This window comes from Bombus pyrosoma, linkage group LG6 (assembly GCF_014825855.1).
Source record: "Bombus pyrosoma isolate SC7728 linkage group LG6, ASM1482585v1, whole genome shotgun sequence".
Taxonomy (NCBI): Eukaryota; Metazoa; Arthropoda; class Insecta; order Hymenoptera; family Apidae; genus Bombus; species Bombus pyrosoma.
The window spans coordinates 8,623,094-8,645,063 of record NC_057775.1 but is presented as its reverse complement, the minus strand read 5'-3'; the positions used below and the strand labels follow the sequence as shown (position 1 = coordinate 8,645,063).

The following is a 21,970-nucleotide window of genomic DNA, read 5'->3' as shown; positions in this document are numbered from 1 at the left end:
TACTTAGCTACAGTTTAATAACTAAATTAGGTCGGAAGGTTACGCGGAAGCGAAGTGAAGATCTGGTGCATCAGCGTGGATACGGCAACAACCAGAAACGACTTAGAATCAGCTTCTCGTCGTTATTGGGAACGTTTGTGTTCCGATTTAAGGGTGGAAGCCTCTTCCAGACTAGTTGCCATCGTTGAGTTCCTTTCATCCGCCTCGAAGGAACTCGAACGTAGACCCCGCAACGTGGAGGAAGTTGGATCAGCCTACGAAGCTCATGCACGAATCGAGGCGCAATCTTCCGGTATGGCTGAAGAGGTGGAAGCCATTGCTGGCCTTTCTAAAGTGCTGGCTGCTTGGACTAGCGAAAAGCTCGAAGGTAATTGCAGTACTTAATCCACTAATTAATTAACTATGGCTCTCAAAGAATAAATTATCGATGAAGCTAAGCTAAATCTCTTCGGTGCTGCAAGGTAAATGACAATACGATTATATGGCGTACAGTCAAAATAATAAAATACGATATGGCATAAATTTAAATGCGAAACAAAGTGAATGTAAGGAAAAACGAAGTTTAATTTAAGTATATGTATACTGTTGGAAATAGTTCGAGTATTGCCACTGTGATCTATTTTGTTGCACTAATTAAGCAAATAGAAACGAAGAAGTTTTAGAAGTTTAATATAAACTGATATGTCATCGTGTAATGAATATTCATCGTAAAAGGATAATTAAAGAAATGTACAGGTAGACGGAGAGCGTATAAAAGTAGAAACGATTCATTAGTTGCCTTAAGCAGTGTATTATTAGCGTATAGCAGTGTATTAGAAGATTCTAAACAATTTTTAAAATTACGTAAGTATTATCTGAATGGTAATATTGTTGCCATAAGACGTCAAAGAATATTTCCTTGTTCCATGATGTTTCCATACGTACTCATAGCGTCAATTCGATTGCCCGTAGGAAATAATTTTGAAAACGTAAGAGCTTATCCTCTTTTACATATCAAATCGCATTTGTATTTCTATTGATCATACATACATAACGTAATAGGATTCAATATTCAGGTAGACAGGAAGCGAAAATAAAATAGGGACAAGTAATTTTGTTCTGAGAGAAGGAAGCATAAGAAAGGATTCTTTATGCAAATACCTGATGCCCTCGCGTGTAAGAGGGGACTTTGCTAGATATTTCTATTAAAAAATTTAAATTACCCGCGGATTTAAAATAGGAAAAAGACGAAGTCAACAGAAAATTGCTTTCCTATATATCCTACATATATTATGCATAAAAATGTCAATCAGTTGTCGAACATGTTTTGAATTATAACAAGCTGTAATATAACTTGTTCAATGTAGTTTGCTAACTTCAGCTTACGTCCACGTAATCGCAGTGTTTTTTTATAATAATTCAAGCTCACATACATTTATGAATAACACCAACACCGTGATTAATAACTGAAATTATTCAATTTTATAATTTTTAAACTCTCAAACTTTTTTAAAAATTTAATTAACCTAGAAAAAAATAAACTGTCGAATGAAATTACTTGAAAAATTCATGAAAACAGGTGTCAGCGCAGCGTACACAGCTTGGCAAGACCTAGCCGACCGCTTGGAGCGTCACAAGGCTGTAATAGATCGTGAACTGGAGGATGCAAGGGTGAATCTTCGTCACAGAGCGATAGCTCTGCGAGATGAGATCGAAAGGTGGCAAGCGAAATGGTCCTCGAAACCGGAAATCCTCACCTTAGACTGGATTATCTCCATGAAAGAAAGATGGACATACTTGAAGGAGCAATTAGACATTTTAACAAACGATTGTCGAAAGATCGAACTGAATGTCGATGACGTCCTAGAGGACAACGAAGAAAATATGAGAACATTGGAACTACAGATGGAGGTAGAGGAATCTAATTGTCGATTCCAAGCTGAGTTTCTAGAAGAATTAAAGAATCAAGAGGATGAAGAGTGGACCGTGGCTAGAAGAAGACTACCTAGACTTCATGATTGGCTCGATTCGTGGGAAAGTAGAATAAAAGTTCAGTTAAAGGATCGACTGAAAGAACAATCGATGGACCAGAAAGATAGTTTAGAAATGGACACGTTTGTTGGGAAGAAGGTTCGCGAGGTGAGAGGGACCATCGAATGGTTACAGCTTCTTCGTGGTGACGAGATTGCAGAGGAACATTGGGGAGAGTTGATGTCACTCTTGGAGTTAAAAAATGTCAAAAGCGTGAGGGATATCACGTTGGGTCATCTGTTTCGTTCTGCGGACAACATTCGGGACAATGTTGATAAAATAAAGGTGATAAGTCAGATGTGTAATTTTATAATTTCAATTCTTCGACTGCTGATAATGCCGATAGTCGTTTTTATAAAAGTTATCAGGATTTATTGAAACTAAGAAGCGCCTCTTGTTATATTATATACAATTTATCAAATTATTATTCTAAAAAGTAATAATTATATTTTATCATATTGTTTGTGCTATTGAAATTAAAACAGACTGACGGTTTCTTAAATATTAGTATTCTTCTTGTACTATAAATGATTTAAAGGAGACCTACGTTGATTTTATAGTTGCATTTAATGTATCATGCTCTGTATTTGTGACAACTATAGCTGTGTCATCGGACTATAAACAGAAAACACTTTGCCTTCGAGTGCCAGTCAGGGGATTAGAAAATAGAAAGATTCGATTGTTAAGAAGGTTTGCCGCGTCTATTATATATTTTAATGTCTGATTTTTTAAAGGAAATAACGAAGAGAGCTGCGGCAGAAAGCGGAATTCGACAAGGCTTGATGGAACTGGAATCTTGGGAAGCGTCAGCTCATCTGCAACTTCAAGAATCGAAGGACAGTAGAAACGCCGGTATCGTTCTTGTTGAAGAATACGGCAGTCTGTTAGCTAGAGCAGGTGAATGGTTGATTAACGAAAACAATTAATTAAAGCACCGAACTTTCTTCTGAATAGTAATGAAATTTATCCGTTGGTTAAAAGGTGAATTAAGGCTCCTGTTGGAGGGAGCAAAAGGCGCGTCAGGTTACGAAAGGTTCGCAGCCAGAGTTGCAAGATGTGAAGCTGGATTGTCCGAAGTGGAAGAACGAATAAAGGTCTTGAGCACCATACAGAGGAAGTGGGTTTACTTAGAACCAGTCTACGAAGGTGGTGCAGCCCCAAATGATACCGGTAGATGGTCCAGGGCTAATAAAGAATTTAGGTAATTAATATTTGACGACTAAACTACATTGGTAAATTTGACACAAAAGATTTCTATTAAATATTTTTAATTAAAACTTCTTGTATACTTTGCTTCTTTATGTCTTGCGTCTTATATTTATCATAATTACATTGGAAATTATTAATCAGGTTAGGTGTCTTATGGTATATGAAATAAATATTTAGGTATCTTATGGGCGAAGTGTCTCGTGATCCGAGAGTGACATCTTTGAGAAGACTTCCACTTTCAGCTTTCACGAATCTGAAAGATTTACTTGACAGGTGTCAGAAAAGCCTCGACGAATATTTGGAGGTATAACAGATATCTATTTTTACTATTTGGAATTTATTATTATTTTTGTACAATAATTCTGTTTAGCTATTATTTTCTTAGAATGCTGTATATTATAATTATATTTGAAACTTCATATCGCCTATTTTTAAAGGAGAAGCGTTCGTCTTATCCACGGCTATACTTTTTAAGCGACGAAGACCTTCTTGAATTAGTGTCAGCCAGTGGACGAGGCCTGGAAGCTCACCTATCGAAATTATACCAAGGGGTTGGTTCGATAATAAAAGACGATAATGGACTGACGGCTGTTGTATCGCCAGAAGGTGAAATATTGCAGTTACCTAAGCCTGTCGATCTTCGGGACCCATTACCACGCTGGTTGAGTAACCTCGAGGAAGGAATGAAAAATGCACTCCGACAAAGTTTGGAAAAATGTTTGGTAGATGCTACGCCTGATCCATCATCCTATCCAACTCAAGTAAAATTAATTAATTTTTTATTCAATCAATTATTGATTATAAAATGAATTGATTATAAAATCAATTTACTTTTTATTAATTTATTAATTATTTTATTATTAATATTTTATGTACATTAAAAAATAACGCTAAACAGATTATAAAAATATTGTTACAGATGCTTGAATATTTTTTGTGTGAACTAGCAATTCTTTAAAATTTAAACAAAACCGAATATAAAGATATTATATAATTACTAATTATTTTATTAGTTTCGCAATAAAAAAAATAATAATCAATTGGACAAACAATTAAACTAAATACTAAATAATAAGTCTATATTAATTTCAGCAAAATTGAATAATAAATTGGGACTGTTATCGAGCGATAATCTTTTAATTTAACTTGAAGCTTCTTATTAGTAGAAAATTTACATATAACATAATTTACATATAACACTGAATAGAAAAATGATTAACGATCGACGAAAAAATATATAAAAGAATAAAGGTTATTGGGAAAAATCCAAAGCTCTTAGACATGCCTTTTATATTATTAATAATTATCTTTCATACGTATTAAGGTGTTACTGCTATCAGAAAAAATTCGTTTCACGGAACGATGCGAAAGCGCCTTGAAGGAAGGTGGTTCAGCTTTAAAGAACCTTGTCGAATATCTGGAGACACAAAGAGCGAGATACAGAGGCTTAGAAGATGCTGGTGATAAATTAACAGCATTAAAAGCACGCGGGCTTCTGCTTGATACCGTTCACCATCTGGAGATAGCTAGAAATCTGTTAAACGTCACACAACGGGAAGAAAGCACCGTTTGGACCTGGTACAGACAACTAAGAAGTTATAGAACCGTAAGATTCTCATCCATTCAGTTAATTTTATTTTTACTTTATTTCATTTCTACCTTGCTTTTCCTTGAATTAACTTCAGATACTAAGAAAATGACGTTTTACGTTGACAAAAATTCTATATATTTCTTGATATTACGAAAACGTGTCTCGAGACAATGAAATTATAAATTCGTTGATTGTGAAAATAAAAGAACTATACTTGTGGAAGTTCAGAAAGACTGAAATTCTGAAAATTTTATCTTACATACGTTATTATTATCATAATTGTAAACTTACGTGATTTTGAAAAAGCAAATGCAATTTCAAGTTCAAGCTCCCGATATATTTTCGATATTAACTTTAAATAGCCAAAAAATAGACGATTGTCTTCAAAAAAAAAAAAAGGAACTTCCATACTTTTCGCAATGATAATTATTTTCAGCTTACAGCTTTCAATTAATTCTGGAATTAATTCAAGAAAAGTAATGCTGGCGAAATGTGCCTCGCGAGAACTAATATTGGCTATGGAGATTGGCTCTCGATGAAATATAAGTTTCAGCTGTAATATATTAATTATAGAACAAGGGAGCAATTGTACGGTGTGCCGGTGCAGAATTTCCATACCGCTTCGAATATCAAGGCGCGGCGGTAGGATTAGTTCAAACGCCATTAACCGAAAGGTGTTTCTTGGCTCTTACTCAGGCGATGAAACTTGGTCTGGGCGGCAGCCCCACCGGGCCAGCTGGAACCGGAAAAACTGAAAGCGTGAAAGCACTCGGCTCTATTCTTGGAAGGCTTGTTTTAGTTTTCAATTGCGACGAAGGTAATAATATTTCGACGTTTACGAGCTAGCAATTCCTTTTCGCGGTTCAACACCTGCCTGTATGACCACAATGCGTTGAGTAACCACTTTTGTAATTTTATCCAGCGTTACAAAATTAATCTCCACGTATTTACTAGACAGTTGAGTAAGACTTTTAACAACCTTCGCTATTCTCAAAATTTCTATATTATATACAAAATATTCAGAAGCTGCTTGCGAGAAGTTCAGAAAATATGTCTAAAGATGTTATAAAATATTCATAAGATATTTATGAAAAATTTATAGAAAATTTGTACAAGCTTCTCGCGTACATTTAACGTTTCGTTTACGGTTCAACGTAAACTCTAGCTTCGCATAATTTATTACTGCTTCACTCATTTGTATATTGCACCATCAGGAATGGACGCCGGAAGTATGCGACGTATTCTAGGGGGTTTGGCTCAAGCCGGCGCATGGGGTTGTTTCGACGAGTTCAATCGCCTCGAGGAGGAAACACTAAGCGCTGTAGCTATGCTCGTTAGACCCCTTCAGGAAGCAGTTCGTGACGGTTCGTCTCAAGTTCTGTTAGGCGATCAGAAAGTGAATCTGGATCGGCACTGTTGCGTGTTCATCACGATGAACCCGGCTGGCTCTGAATACGGCGGACGTCGTAAGCTTCCGGATTCCCTGGCGCGACTGTTCAGACCGATCGGAATGGCACACCCGGACAGGTCTGACATTGTGAAAGCATTGCTAGAATGTGCCGGATTCTTGGATGCCTCGACACTCGCCAAGCAACTCGTGGAAATGCTCGATATCGCGGAGATACTGCTTTCCAATCAGCCACATTATGATTGGGGTCTTAGGGCACTTAGATCCGTACTCGACGCTATTCCTACGAAAACTGACTTGGATGAGACCAGCAGGTTCGAAGTCTCATTTATCTTATTTATTCTTTAATTTATTCCACGTTGCAATTTTCAAAACCATTACACACGTACGAGTGTAATGAGGACATTCCAAAGCGTTGATAAATGAAGTTGATAAAATTACCTGTAAATTTATATTTAAGAATGATTTTTAATCCTTTTACGACTAAAAATGGGTATACAAATACTTAACGCGAATTAAAGATCTTCCTACATAGTGCAAAAACCTCAGACTAGCTACGTTATTGGACTTGTTCTAAGAATTTTAAATTTAATAATATTTCAAAGTAATCAAATTTTATATCATTTACCTCATACTGATGTTGAGGTTGAACTTTATATTCTACTAGTAATGGTTATCTCCAAACCTACATCGAAGCTTGTTTAAACTGAAAACTTCAAGAAACAATTCAATTCGTTAGAATAAGTCAATAGTTGAGTTGTTCGTCATATGCAAACTTGATTCATCTCATACAAGTTGGAAATTCTCTTCATAACACAAAGAACGCTGCATTATATAGATTCAAACTTGGTTTTCTATCAATTGTGCGATTTCTCGTCACGTTTGAGTAATTTGATGAATAATATAATCAATCGCAAATATTATTAAAAATGTTAATGTACAAATACAAAAGCTTCGCGTTCTATACGACAGATTAGTGGCTGCAATTAGAGCCTCGATGTTACCAAAGTTAACGGAAGAGGACACTCCACGGTTCCTCTCTCTACTAGACGATGTTTTCCCAAGAGTAAGTCCATCGTCGTCCACGTTGATCGAAAGACAAGACCTGCAGAATGCTTTGCTCGAACTTTGCGCCGAACAGGAAATGAGCAAGGAAATGGCAAATAGATGTATTCAATTGTACGACCAGCTGAAAAGCAGAACGGGTGTAGCGATTGTCGGACCACCAGGGTGCGGTAAAACTACCATCAGGAAACTTCTATGCGATGCGCTAATGAAAATTGGTGAAACTATCGTTCAGTTTCACGTATTTCCTGGCGCGATGCCGAAGTCGAGACTTTTGGGTTGCGTCGACCCACAAACCAGGTACTGTCTTCAACGATTAGAAAATACAAAATCCAGATTACGATAGTACCAAATCTAATTTGAAAATTTGGTTCTTTGAAATTTGTTATATACACATATACGAAAAATTTTTATTCTATATTTTCGACTTCTTTTTTCGCGTAGAATCATCCCCTTTCCGCTTGTACCACCAGTTACCAACCACCCTATATAATTACCATGTATAATATAGTGATTTATTACATAAATATACGGTAATTTTATTTATATATTTTCATAGTAATTTGTATTAATATACTTCGATGTAAAAGAAGCAAAATTATAACTTATTATAAAAATTATACATTCTCAGATAAAATTTTGTACGATTTACGATACCAAATCTTTTCGATAGATTTAATTAGAAAACTATGCGGAAAATATTTCGATTTGTAGGTATAGTTAATGTGAAATGACATCATATCGTCCTTTTACAGATTAATCTCGACGAAAACAGCTATCTCTTTAATTCGTTATTATTTCAGGGAATGGAGAGAAGGTTTGTTATCCAACGTTGTTGTATCCGCTGGAGATTCCGTAACTTGGATTATTTTGAACGGAGACGTCGAACCAGATTGGGCAGAAGCTCTAAATTCTGCCTTAGACGACAATCGATTACTGACTTTGCCCAATGGCGTGGGTTTGAAGCTTGGTTCTGGCACAAAGTAAATTTCTATTCTTCCAAATTATCTGATGACTCGTGTTTTAGAGATTTCGAATTTTACCTTCACACACTACAAATATTCTATGACACAACGATTTAGTTAATCGAGTTAAGCAATTTAATATCTCGCGTACTCGCTCATTTGAAAAATTCCCGTACAAATCTAAAACTGTTCTTTACGGAACACAGACTGTCAAACTTTTCGAAGTTGTTACATATTTCGAATTTAATATTGATTATAAAGTATATAAATAATTATCATTTATCAAATTACAATATTTTCTAATATTCTATACAGGAACGGGATCAAATCTAGGGACGTAGAATTTTTTATTAAAACTATACATACGCGTTAATGAAGTATATCAATCCTGTTGACAGTTACTACCCTTAAATCGTAGCATACAATATTAAGTAATTAATTAAGAAATTAGCAGTAACCTTAAAGTATTCATCCGCATAATTTTCTGAAACAGATTCATTTTCGAAACTCACAAACTTGCCGGCGCGAGTCCTGCGACTGTGTCACGATTAGGCGTAGTCCACTTGGGCTCGACGAGTGCCAGCTCTTTGCTGGTGTCGTCGCGACTGAATGCACTTCCGGAGGCCGCGAAGGAACTCGCGATTTCCCATCTCTGTTCCTGCGTCGACGAGTGTTTGAAGATCAATGCGGACGTTTCCTCGGCATCGGGCTTAATGGACACGACGTTTTGCCATTTGAAGAGCTGTCATACTCGTACTTCCGCTTCTTACGCTCTACTCGCATCTTTATGCAGTCAAATAGGAAATGAAAGCACTAAAGACGAATTGGCGCGGTTGATTTATCAACTTACTGACTGCTGGTAGGAAGACTCCTAATTTTATTGCTAGAATTATACACCAATTTGAGGCATTTAACAACAGACGAAGCTTAGTGATTCATAGACGATTATAAGATAAAGTGTCTAGATTTCTTCAGACGATATTTTAATGTAAAGAAATATGTTACAAAATGGCCCAAACTCTCCTCTGTTAGAAAAAAATTTCATCAGAATCTTGATACGATATCCTGCACGTCTAAAAATTACCAAAAAGAAGAAAACAAAATTAAAAAATAGATTTAATTTTCTTCAGCTGTCATGGAGGAGTATTCCTTTGATAGCCGTAATAAAAATTCTATTTTATATTTGCTCGACATTTTGTAAACAGAGAGAAAACGAAAATTAAGGAAGAATTAATTGCAGATTTCTTACAGTATTTTGAGGCCAGACATTTTCACAGAATGTCTCTTGCTTAATATTTACCTTGATTAATACATATAAATACCGTTTAATTCGATTGAGAGTAGAACTATTCGAAAACTGAGATAATATTACGTATAAGGATAAAGTAATCTTCCAAACTTGACTTTGATTCGCTATCTTCTTTCTTCGTGAAAAACACAGTTCAAAATTGATATGCTACTTCTGTACTATCTGGAATTTTAGGTGTCCAGATCCGCAGAAACCATGTTCTGTATTATATAATCAAGACACAGATAGATTGGAAGTTATTGGGGATTCTCACGAATCTACAGACACTGACGATGGTCCTGTCTCACTGTCAGGTACTTCGATTAAGCTCTACTTAACTTGAAACAAACGTAGCTGCTGAACAAATCTACTGGATTAAAAAATTTATGTTATTGCTCTAAGTGATATAATAAATATAATATATTATTACAGATAATACGAATAAGATAAAATAATGGTTTTTGAAAATAGTATTACTTGTAGTTCAATCTATAATCCGCTAATAAATTTATTAGTTACGGATTATCGCTTATGTATAATTCAGGTGGAATGAAGGAAGCCTTATCGTTTGTTTTACCATTGATCAAAAATAACCAACCGGTGATGATAAGAGGTCCAGTGGGTTGTGGAAAGAGTGCCCTGATATCTGTCGTACTTTCTTCCATACGAAACATCGAGCAGTCGACTTTGATAAAAGGTTCCTCTCTCTATGGACCTCAGGATCTGGTGATGAAACTAAAACGAAGTTGCGTTCAGTTAAATTCGTCTTCACACGGAAGAACGTACAAACCTAGAAGTGGATCCAGGGTTGTTTTGATTTTAGAAGATTTGCATCTCGCGTCTAAAGATTTACAGGTGGCGTAATCTGGTCGTATTTTTTTATTTAGCTCGTTCGTTTTTACAAAACGTTCGAATGTAATATAGAGTATAAGAGTATGATTTATTCAGGAATTAGTTCGGGAATTAATTCAAGAAGGAGGATTTCACGAAGAAGATCTGGAATTTGCAAGAGTTCCATTAACGATCATATGCACAGCGGATGCAACCACTAGATTGCATCCAAGACTAGAAGCTCTTTTGTCCACTCATTATTTGCCGTGAGTATTCGTGCCAAAATAATTTAATCAATTTTCTAAGTTTTTCAAGTATTTAAAAAGCCAGACCTAAAACCTTCGTAATTTATCGAATTCATCATTTTATCTTAAGGACATTCTTCTTTCACGAAACACCTCAACTATAAAAATTCATTGTTTAAAAGAATATATTGCAACCAATTTCGTAACATTACAGCCTACCTGAATTTCGACAGTTAATTTTCTATATCTTTATATTTATATTCAATGCATATGGCAACTTAGAACCACAAAAAATTGTTCGTTTTGTGAGATAGATATCCAAGCCCGAGAGATATCGTAGTCATCTTGGAGTTGCACCTGAGAGACTCTTTGAAAGGAGATCACGTTATGATCGAATCTTGGATCGCTGAAACGGTACCCGTCATGCTGGATGCTTTTCGATCGATCAAATCTTCTCACGGCTCGACGACCGATTGGACTCCCAAAGATTTGATCTTATGGGCGGACAGCTTGAAGTACTATCCCTCTCCGAAGGGCGAGTCGAATATCACGCGTCATTTGTTGGATGTTGGAAAACGCCTATTTTATCCTAGGCAAGTGCATTTCCATAGCTGAAGTTCCAACGAAATGGATATTCCGCCTTAAATTTCCAAGCTCGAATACGTACTTTTACGTTCACGATTTTATACCTTTGAAACAGCACTTTGTCCTATCGCAAATTTTTAACTTAAATGTCCGCTTACGAAGAAGTTTACTTTGCAAGCTTATTTGACAATTTCTCTATCACCAGTAGAGTAAGATTTCTAAGCACGACAAGTGCTTTGATTGTCTATATTTTATATCTTTGTCTTTTCGATCGTGCCAGATTAACATCCAGAGATCAGGCTCGTTTGGAATCTGTGATCCACTCGAAGAGCTCGAAGTCGGTGACGCCCGGAAGCGACGTGTACATATGGAAACACGGAAACAATGGTTTGCTGCCGTTGGATGAGGAACAATGGCGGAAGGAGATAATTAACGCAGCAGCGAGATGCGCGAGGGAAGGCGATCCGGTACAGGCATCGATTTCATCTCACCTGTTGCACACAGTAGCCGGTAAGCACATTAAATTAACTTAATATTACGCTATTTCCAAACGAGCTTATTCCACCGATCATTCGCTCCATACCTGTACACTTTGTAAGTTTAACGAGATAACGCTGGAGAGATCGTTGTTAACCACATCTTTCAATCGTAATCGGTTTATGATTATCAATAAATTGCTAATTTATTCATAATGATCTTATGATCTTGATAAATTAGAAGGGATATTGCTTCTCATCTTCGTCTCCTCTTCCTCTCTCTCTCTTTCTGTTTGTATCCCAGACGTGATAAATTAAACTAGACATATGTTTGTTACACTATAATATCTGTAATACTAATGAATTTAATAAAATTTGATTGTATTTAAATGTAGATCTTCTATCAAGTATGATAAAATAAGTTTACAAATTTTATCAGTTTTAGCAAATCTTAGAAAATAACTTCGCTTCGTTGATATACTAATAAATTTAATAGAACTAAATATCCATGCAGAATTTCCGCTTATTAAAATATATATTCTATCAAATTGTATAAATCAATTTTGTAAATATATAAGATACGTATATAATAATCTTCTCTATAATAATCACGAATAGTGATTGAATAGTCACAATTTTGTTTTTTATTGCTATATTACGATGGAAAAATGTAGAATTCCGTTTTATATTATTTTCAGGTTTAAGTTGGGCTTTTGGTACAAGTTTGAGGGGTGTAATTTTGATTGGACGACCCGGAGCTGGAAGAAAATCGGCAGTGAGACTCGCTGCCGCGTACTCTTCTCTTCGACTAATAAACTCGGGACCTGGTACTGTATAAGTAATTTCTATGTTTATGGGAAATTTATGTACAAAGATAAAATTCATATATAAAATAGAATATTATGGGATAAATTATTCGTCGCTGAAGAAAGGTATAAGCGTAATTCGATGTGTATTCTACTTGAAGTCTGAAACTGTAAAGCTTCGTTATTGAACACATATTATTTTGCAAATTTATACTTCTATGAATATTACAAAAAAAAGAAAAAATATAGAACCTGAGTAGGATGTCCTGATATTGAAGTTTCATAAATATTTTAAAAACTTTTGTGTTATCCGCATTTTATGCACTTTGACATCTTTCAATATGCCGTAAATGCACAAAAATCCGCCGTCTAATAATAATTTCTCCACTTATACGCTGTCTGCTGTATATCGCGTGTAGCTACTTGAAAATCGTATAAAAATTGGATATTCCAGGCCGTGGCAGAACGTCGGTGAAAACGGCGGTTCAAGCTGCTGGAATTGATGGTGATCCGACTCTGCTTTTGCTAGAAGAGCATCATATGAGAGAAGCTGGGTTGGCTGTTTTGGCTAGTGCAATAGTGTCGAGAGGCGAACTCCCAGGATTATTTACAGTGGAGGAACTCGACGGGTTAATAGCGCCGTTGGCTGACGTGGCAAGAAGAGAAGATTTTTCGGGCATGTTGGAGCAATATCTTTATCATCGTACGTAACATGACAAAAAGCTATTTCGACAAGACACTTACGTTAATAAATGTACACAAACAAAACATTTACTTATGGTACTTACCATTATGTATAGTATACTTAACTATTTATGCACAGTATACAATTACATATACTTAAATATATTTAATAATACACAATACGTTGCTCCTTTGTTTCTACGTTCCAACTGTACAGATAGTTTTGCCTTCGACCGTAACTCCGTTCTCATCTGTACAATCTTAACGCCTACTGTTTCATTCCAAACACCCTGAACTCGATACAAAATTCAACTAGCCTCACCATATACTTCTGTAACTATAAAATTTCGTAGGTTTGCGAAATTATCTTCGAGTAACCATAATCTTGGACAGTGGAGAGCTTCGTTCGCCTTGGTTGTCGCATTCGGGTCTCCTTAGACACTGCGCATTGATTGGTCCTGGAGTTGGTAGCGAATGGTGGTCCTGGGAAGGCGCTTTAACCGAAATAGCTTATCAACAAAACGGTATCGAAGCCGAAGACCCGGAGGAGACGTTGCCTGGTATCAAAGAGGTGGTAAAGGCTCATCTTGAAGCTCCGCAACAGCAGCAAGCTCCGGCTCGGTTCTTTGCTTTGCTGCACACCTGGAAACATCTGCATGCAACTTGGAGCGAGGAAGTGGAGCAGAAATTAAACAGTCTCGAAGCTGGTGTAGGAAAGTTGAAGGAAGCCGGGGCGCAAGTGGCTAAACTGGAGGACGAAGTTTCGAAACAGCGTCAGGAGCTGGAGGTATACATTAACCTTGCTAATTTCCATCGAGTTCACTATGATCATGCTACTTGAGAGTATAAACGTTGCAGAGATAATTATTAACGATTTTTGGTTAAATACATAAAGAGGTGCGTTACGCTTTCGCACGTTGCAACGAAATTGTATTACGTCCTGTTCGTTAGTTTCTATCGAGTTTACTACGATACGATATTACTTTGTGGATATAAGCGAAGTTGACATATTAATCTTTAGTTAGTTAATAGGAATACATTATGTTTTCTCACGCTAATTACGATAATTCTTAATTTCTTAGGCGGAACAAGGGCGTGCCAATGCAGCTCTCGAACAAATCACGGCGACGATGAGAGGTGCCACAGGTCAAAGAGGAGAAATGGCCAACTTGAAGGCTGAAACTGAACGAGAAAGTGCAGAGTTAGCTCGCAGGAAGGTAAATTGTCAAGAAATGTTTGCACACAGCACGTCACATTCTTATTTATACTACGCACTTTGTTTTTTAAAATCTTCACTAAACCGAAGCGTTTGTCGGTGATAACAAATTTAATTTGCTTCAGTCTATTTCAATAACATTGCACGGACACTAAAGTAAATACATTTTCGTTATACATAATTCACACGATTCATCGCCAAATTGTTAAAAAATTAGACAGTATAAAAAAACACCATGAAAATAACAAAAGATATCCTTTTCTTACCTCTTCTTAATGTACAAATACAAAATATTTTTCTATTTAAATCTATTGCTTTTGGAAGCGTATAGGTACATAATTTTCTAAGTTAAAAAAATAAACAAATTTAATTTGATATACAGACCAATATCGAAGGCGAATTAGGAAAAGTCGAGCCATTAGTAGAACAAGCGGCACAAGCAGTAGCTGGTATCAGCGCTGATGCACTGGCGGAAGTTCGTTCTTTAAGAGCACCTCCAGCGCCTGTAAGAGACGTCCTCGAGGGTGTCCTTCGATTAATGGGCATAAAAGATACTTCTTGGAATAGCATGAAGACTTTCTTGGCAAAACGTGGTATTAAGGACGAAATAAGGTAAGCTCTTTGACTATTATTAATTCTCGTCCGACTTTATTTCATTTGTCTCGACGATAAAAATGTTGCTTGGTAAAAATCGCAAAAATTTAAATCGATAAGTTACATAGCTTGCTCGTAGAGTTACAAGACATAACTCGATTCACGTCGTCTTCCATTTATTGTAGAAAAAATGCACTTTATGTGCCGATATGAAATTTAACGCTAATCAATGCAGCACTTTTTTTCATGTAATATGGAATTTAAAGATATGTTTCTTGTATTTTAAAACACTGTGGATATGGAACAACTTCTAACGTAACGTACATACTAAAACATTTGCTTCTTCTTTATCGTCTAACTCGTAACAGGTGCGTTCACACTGCCAACACGACGAACGATATTTCTGTTCATACTTATAAGCAAAGTACCCATGTAAACTAACAGCCAAAATTGATCAGACAATTCGCAAACAAGATTCCCCTCTCATCGTCTGTTTCATCAGAGACCATTCAGGCGAGTTTGAAAAACGTGATAACGTCTTTGTTCGATTTAGAACGTGGGACGCGAGAAGAAGCACACCATCGAGTCTGGAGGCGGTTGCCAAGTTGGTCAAGGAGCGGCCGGAAAGTTTCGAGGAGAAAACTGCAAAACGAGCCTCGGTGGCTGCAGCACCTTTGGCTGCCTGGGTACTCGCCAACCTCCAATATGGTCAGATTCTTCAGCAAGTCGCGCCTCTCGAGAGAGAACAACGACAATTGACCCAGTGGGTTTATATTTCGACGTATTCATTTTATAATAATAAAACACAGGGAACGATAAATATAAAATATAACAACATTCGCTCTGAAACACTTTGGCGATATAGTACACACAGCAGTCAGAAATTTAAAAAAATTATATAGAACATTAAAATATTATAATTTGAGAAAACTATACAGTGAAAAACAGTATAAAATATAACTGAACATTATACTTTTTATTCTTGAAAGTTCTTCTTGAAAGTAGAATTTTATCTTTCTTTTATTTTGAAAACTGATGCTTCCATGGCAATACAATTTTATGAAAATCAATCTTATCTGCTAATAAAATCTCTAAATTTAGTAAAAATTAAGAGATAACATTTCATTTTCATAGCAATAAGAATCTGTAAAAGTTTTAATAACGGATAAAAAAAATATTTTGTTTGACATCGATAATTTTATGAATAAAAATTTACTGGAACTTACGGCGATGTGGTTAATATATAAATTATGCATATTTCATTTTAGACGTTTGTCAGCGGCTGAGGCTCAGATTGGCAAGCTAGCAGCTGGACTTAACACCGTGGAAAGTCGTGTAGCACAGCTTCAAGAGGAACTCGCGGAACGTTCAAGGGGTGCCGCCGCGCTTCAACTACGTGCCGAGACAACAGAGGCAAGACTAGCAACAGCTAGAGCGCTGCTTCAAAAATTGGACACGGAACATCGTGATTGGCAAGCACAATTAGAAGAATTAACCAGCAGGAAGGAGAAATTGGACGTCGAGGCTGCTAATGTCGCATCCTTACTTGTTTATGAAGTAAGCGCAATGATTTGTCTCACGTGACCTTACAGAAGAAGAGAACTTAAGAATAATCTAGGAATTTTTAGCAGTTGAAAGTACTTGAAGCTAATTTTCAGTTTCTGAATAATTAGAGATTTTAGGCATCGAAGCGAATAATATTTCCGTTAACATAAAATCGATTAAACAATTAGGTCGAATAAAATTCAAAATTCAAACGATATCTTTAATACCAAAAGGTTGATTAAATAGTTAAAAATTCCAAAATTCGAACCGAATATAATAATATCTCCTTTTCAATTTTTGTAAAAATAATAGTAAAAATAATCGGCATAACCAAATACCAATTTCCACAGTCAGAGTAATAATCAATGTTAAACCCTACCGAGCTTAATAAAATATATTTGAGTACAGAATCCTGAAAAAGATGACAAGTGGAAGAAATCAGCCATCGATCTCCTAATCACCGAGAGAGAAAGACTACTGTGGCGAGCTCAAGGTTTACCCGTGGACACCGGAAGTCTGGTTGGTGCATCCTGTGCCCTCAAAGGTCCTTTGGTTCCCATATTCATAGATCCATCCGGTGTCGCGGTTTCGTGGCTGAAAAACAACGTTGGTTCAAGAATGGAGATAACGAAACCGGAAGATGCTAAGTTTTTTACTACACTAGAATTGGCTGTAAGATTTGGCAAACCATTACTGGTGGAAGAACTCGTCGAATTTCCATCGATCCTCTTGCCACTGCTACGTAGACGTCCTCTGAAACTTGGTGAAAGAACATTACCAGCACCTCAAGGCTTCAAACTTTTCCTGGCTACCAGACGAGATAAATTGGATGGTTTTCCAAAAGAAGTCGACGCGGTTTTGTTTAAGATCGCTCTTGGAGCTGGTACCAAAAGTCTGGCGGAAAGGTTCGTTGAAAAGGTGAGGAAGATGACGATACACTGATTTATATTCGATCGTTTACCAACATAGTATTCCGTTTAATTTAATGTTACGTGTTCGAAGATTCCATATGGCATCGTATTATCGTAGCTGCAGAATTAAAAAATTATTCCAATTACGAAGTACATTTTCTATGACTACGTTGCTCAGAAAGTAGCATCTCTATTCTGCTCACTCTCGTCAAAGAGAATGTCTGCTCTTTTTCGTCCATCCGTAAAATTGAAAAAGATTTGTCCAGACGATAACTCGCTTCGCGTGGCTCCACAACGAAATTGGAAAACTTGTTCGATGGTCGTTGAAAATCCGTGGAAAGTAAAATATTGGTGCAAAAGATTAATTACCTTAGCCCGGTTGGTTAGGTTCTGTTGAAGGAGACTCCGGAACTGGCGACGCAGCGAAAGGAAGCGCTGGAACGCGAGGAAAAATTATCAGGGGAACGGGACACCGCGAGATTAGATCTGTTGGCGCAGCTGGCCACCGCAAGAGGTCAAGATCTTCTTCAAGAATCTGAAGGATCCCAGGGTGGACTTCTGTCGTCGTTGGAAGCCACTCAATCGAAAGCCAAAGAAATAGCTCTGGCTCTTGAGGAAAGTCGACGAAGCTTCGAAGACGTCACCAGGTCTGTCGCAGTTTATTAAGAATTATTTGTTAAGAACGTATAGAACGTAAAGATGTTCTATGGTGAAATTAAACAATTTTATGGTTTACCATGACACATTGAGTTCAACAAGCTATTTAGAGTAGAGAATATCGTAAACCATGGTCCGATGTGATTCTGTCGTAATATTTGAGCCTTCAAAGAAGCTACATTTGTCAAATACACATTTTCCTAAATTTCACGATTTCGTTATTCGCGTATATAATTAGTAGACTGTGGATATTTATGCAAATTCATATTTTTTATAAATATAGCTAAAGAAGTGGGATCTAGGCAGATATTTGATTCATCTAAATATCATCAGTATTGTACTTTGACTGTTCTATATCATATACGTATATTATGTGCATCTTAAGCATTTCTTTAAATTTCCCATTAATGCACAAAAATCCACAGCCTAATAACTAGCGTCCAACAAATAAATGATGCTAGACGTTTTACCTGAGTTTTTTCATATTAGCTACGTTTGAATCGATAATTACCATGGCTTCCAGAAAACTTTGTCCTTTCTATATTTACAAAATGAATAAAAATTTACAGAGAGAGAGAGAGAGAGAGAGAGAGAGAGAGAAAGAAACTTATATACCTCTTTTTAGAAAGCTCCTCAATTATTGTTGTTGTATGTTGATTGTTAAGCAAAAGTCTGTCTAACGCCGTATCTTTTTTGTACTTTTTAATTTATGAAGTTAATTGAAACGTATTTGACATATCTCTATTTAGAGGTAGGATCACAATAGCTATTAGTTTATTTTTCGGATAAATCTATTACACCGTCCTGAGCTGAACAACCTTTATTGCGCTTTCTTACATGGACTGGATAAAAAAAGAAAGAACAAAAAGAATATCTTAAACCTATCGATTAAACCTATCGATTAAACCTATCGATTAAACCTATCGATTATATCTAGAACTTTCTAGTTACTATTTATTGTAACTAGCGCATCTGCATATAGATGGCGAGCGCGAACTCACGTTGTCATTTTCAACAAGTTACGTTGTTCTGTGAAGTAGCACAGAGATGTAACAAAATGATCTGAAACTGTAAGTGAAATTAAAAATTCTGTTCGACCGACTTTATTACAGCTCATAGCTTCCTTTCCTCAACCTAAAATAAAAGGTAAAAAACGATGAGTTTCTGAAAGAATTTCTACAATCTTGTATTCTCTCTGTGAATAATAAAATTAGCACTTGCAAAAATATGAAACTATATTCCATGGTATTTCTGTTTTTCGTAGATAATACAAACATATATTCTCACGCGAAGCAGCGGTATTATCGGAATTAATTATGCCACTCCTGTAAATCCAGAAAGTGATCAACAGATTAACATGTCCAACCATATACATATATATAGATTACACGTGTATACACGTGCTCCATGCTTAACCTTCCATTCATTCTGAACATCCTCGTCAGTAAATCGAACACAGAATACTCCTTGGTAAAATTGTCTATTAATGTTTAGTAACCAATAAACATTGTTTCACACGCTTTTATGGTGTCCCCGTGTATCTTTTATAGAAGTAACGTTTTTCTTTAATTACAGATATATCAATTTTGAAAGTAAGATGTGCACATTTGTTATTCTTACTTTATGAACTTTGTTACTTGTAGTAAATTGAATTGTACAATTATCTTTGCTCATAATGAAGTTCAGCCTGTTGAATTAAAGCAAACAAGAAAAAGAAAATGATTAAAACCTATCTGGAGAAATAACACGAACCTTCAACCTGTATCATTAGATAGTACGATAAGCATAGGGATTTGAGTTAAGTTATTTTACGTTTATACGTATAAAAAATCATTTTATTATATATAAAATTATTTTATATTATCATTTTATTATATGCACGCAGAGTGTAAATGAAAATTAATTTGACAAGAATTTAACCTCGTCAAAGTATTATGATTACCTATGAAAATGATCGAAAATGATATGAATTTGATATATACATGGCACAAAGCTAATTTACATACAATAAATTAAAAGGGTATTAAATGTAAATCATATAGCGTAATACTTGTCGCTTCTACCAACAAACTTCTCAGACTTTCAAAACGAACTTCCTTGAAATTTACTCATGGTTTATGTAATATTTTTTGCTTGAAATAGTTTCCCGACCACGCTGGCAAAGTTTCGCGATTTCACTGCGGAATATTCTCTGTATATATTTCATGTGAAACTTTTTAAATTCACGAAACCTTGAGATTCATTGAGTAACTCCTTTTCATGAATGTTCTCAGTCGCGACCCGAAAAAAAGTTCCACGACAGAGTATTCATAACGAAGTTTTAATTTTTTGTCCTAGTTTCTGTTTTTATATACTGTTTACAGAAGAGCCAAAGAGCACGAGAAATTGGCTAAATTCGCTGCCAACTTGTATAAAACTGTAAGAGGCCTTACCGCCTTGAGTCCACTGTACGTGTTTTCTGCCGAAGCTTTCACTGATATTTATTTGGAGGCGGAAGATTACCGCAAATCGATACTATCTCAAGATAAAAGGGAGCAAGACAAGCTGATCGAAAGACGGTTAGTAAATGCACGAAAAAGAAACTACTCGTTAAATCTTGCTTATCTCATTAATGAATCGTTTCCAATGTCCAATTATTTATTAATATCATATAGCATAAAAGTTTACTGTGTGAAGTACACATACGTATGTACGATATGTATAATATAATTTTACGGTATAGTATAGAATTTCTCAAAGCGTATTTTCGATGCAAATATTGGAATATAATTTTTTGATAGACTCTAGATTTAATACACTCGAATTGTATATATGTGTTGAATTCTACTATTCATAATATAGTATATATTTACACGTTAGTGTTATTATATGTATGTTATATGCGATATTATTTTACATTGAAGTTTCCAAAATTACAATTACATGTTGGAATAACATATAACGAACATCTATTACAGGTTAATTGCTTTGACTCTTCATTATTGCTCGAAGGCCGTGTATAGAGAACATCGATTGCCAGTAGCATTACAGTTGGCACTTTCATTGAATTCCGTGCCAGACGTTGAAAGAAATTTCTTATTAGGAGAAATTCCATTAAATGACGACGAAGATTCTGATTACAAAATACCCGATTGGGTACCCGAGGAACGACGTCTATCAGTTAGAACTTTAGTTTCTTCATTTCCACAAGTAAGTTGACTTAACGAACTTGTTTTTAAATTACAGTGATATAATTTTCTATTATTACGAACGGTCATTTCCTGTCGTTCAGATAACCGCAAAAATGAAACAATGCTGGTTGAGCGATGTTAGCAATATTTACGCTGAAAGCAATTTAACCACGTTCCAAAAAGTTTTATTGATAAAAACCCTTCGTCCTGATTACTTGCATACGGCGCTCTCGAAATTGGCTGCCGAAGCATTAGGTAATTTTTCATTTTTCTATTATTAATAACAATTATATTGTTTCATTGATAATTATACGTGTAGTTTAATTAAAATCTTATTAACAATTATTATATGGAAATTTCACAATAATCTTGTGATAAAACCGGAAGGGATATAATTATTTCAAAATATTTCTTTTTTTAGAAAGAGGAAAATTAAAAAAATTATAATTTATTCAAAATAGTAATTTAATTGTAAAAATATTAATGAGAAGAAGTCGATTACCCTACTTAGTATTAAGACCATTAAAGCAAACTATGAAAAGCATAGTGTTGCCATTTGCCAACGCATTCTTATTTCATCATATCGTAGATACGTTTAATATTATACTACTAACATATAAAGTATCGGCGTAAATCTACAGATAAGCCATTGGATTATTATATTATTAAACTATTTCATTTTCTTATATCTTCTATATATATCTCTTTTTAAAG

General features: G+C 35.6%; 1 protein-coding gene and 1 long non-coding RNA gene across 3 annotated transcripts in view; one reads left to right on the top strand and one right to left on the bottom strand.

Moving 5' to 3' along the window:
- The window catches only part of LOC122568242 (cytoplasmic dynein 2 heavy chain 1), a 34,343-nt gene that overhangs the window by 5,609 nt on the left and 6,764 nt on the right, over positions 1-21,970 (top strand). For both annotated transcript variants that reach the window (XR_006317017.1, XM_043727774.1), the window contains exons 12-40: positions 31-367; positions 1,559-2,295; positions 2,745-2,907; positions 2,992-3,211; positions 3,397-3,523; positions 3,657-3,980; positions 4,544-4,825; positions 5,384-5,627; positions 6,025-6,532; positions 7,191-7,583; positions 8,087-8,266; positions 8,742-9,107; positions 9,732-9,850; positions 10,081-10,391; positions 10,485-10,633; positions 10,927-11,205; positions 11,478-11,707; positions 12,372-12,500; positions 12,934-13,182; positions 13,517-13,950; positions 14,246-14,380; positions 14,762-14,991; positions 15,527-15,736; positions 16,242-16,530; positions 16,927-17,436; positions 17,817-18,076; positions 20,450-20,644; positions 21,044-21,275; positions 21,358-21,511. Coding sequence is in view for 1 of the 2 variants with exons in the window: in XM_043727774.1 (XP_043583709.1) it covers positions 31-367; positions 1,559-2,295; positions 2,745-2,907; positions 2,992-3,211; positions 3,397-3,523; positions 3,657-3,980; positions 4,544-4,825; positions 5,384-5,627; positions 6,025-6,532; positions 7,191-7,583; positions 8,087-8,266; positions 8,742-9,107; positions 9,732-9,850; positions 10,081-10,391; positions 10,485-10,633; positions 10,927-11,205; positions 11,478-11,707; positions 12,372-12,500; positions 12,934-13,182; positions 13,517-13,950; positions 14,246-14,380; positions 14,762-14,991; positions 15,527-15,736; positions 16,242-16,530; positions 16,927-17,436; positions 17,817-18,076; positions 20,450-20,644; positions 21,044-21,275; positions 21,358-21,511 (7,996 nt within the window). In the remaining variant the exon portion in view is untranslated. The remainder of the gene's footprint in view (positions 1-30; positions 368-1,558; positions 2,296-2,744; positions 2,908-2,991; positions 3,212-3,396; positions 3,524-3,656; positions 3,981-4,543; positions 4,826-5,383; positions 5,628-6,024; positions 6,533-7,190; positions 7,584-8,086; positions 8,267-8,741; positions 9,108-9,731; positions 9,851-10,080; positions 10,392-10,484; positions 10,634-10,926; positions 11,206-11,477; positions 11,708-12,371; positions 12,501-12,933; positions 13,183-13,516; positions 13,951-14,245; positions 14,381-14,761; positions 14,992-15,526; positions 15,737-16,241; positions 16,531-16,926; positions 17,437-17,816; positions 18,077-20,449; positions 20,645-21,043; positions 21,276-21,357; positions 21,512-21,970) is intronic.
- LOC122568248 lies at positions 17,472-18,806 on the bottom strand. The gene is made up of 3 exons (XR_006317025.1): positions 18,702-18,806; positions 18,166-18,624; positions 17,472-18,078 (listed from the first exon to the last, which is right to left on the bottom strand). It is a non-coding gene; the product is annotated as an uncharacterized LOC122568248 (long non-coding RNA).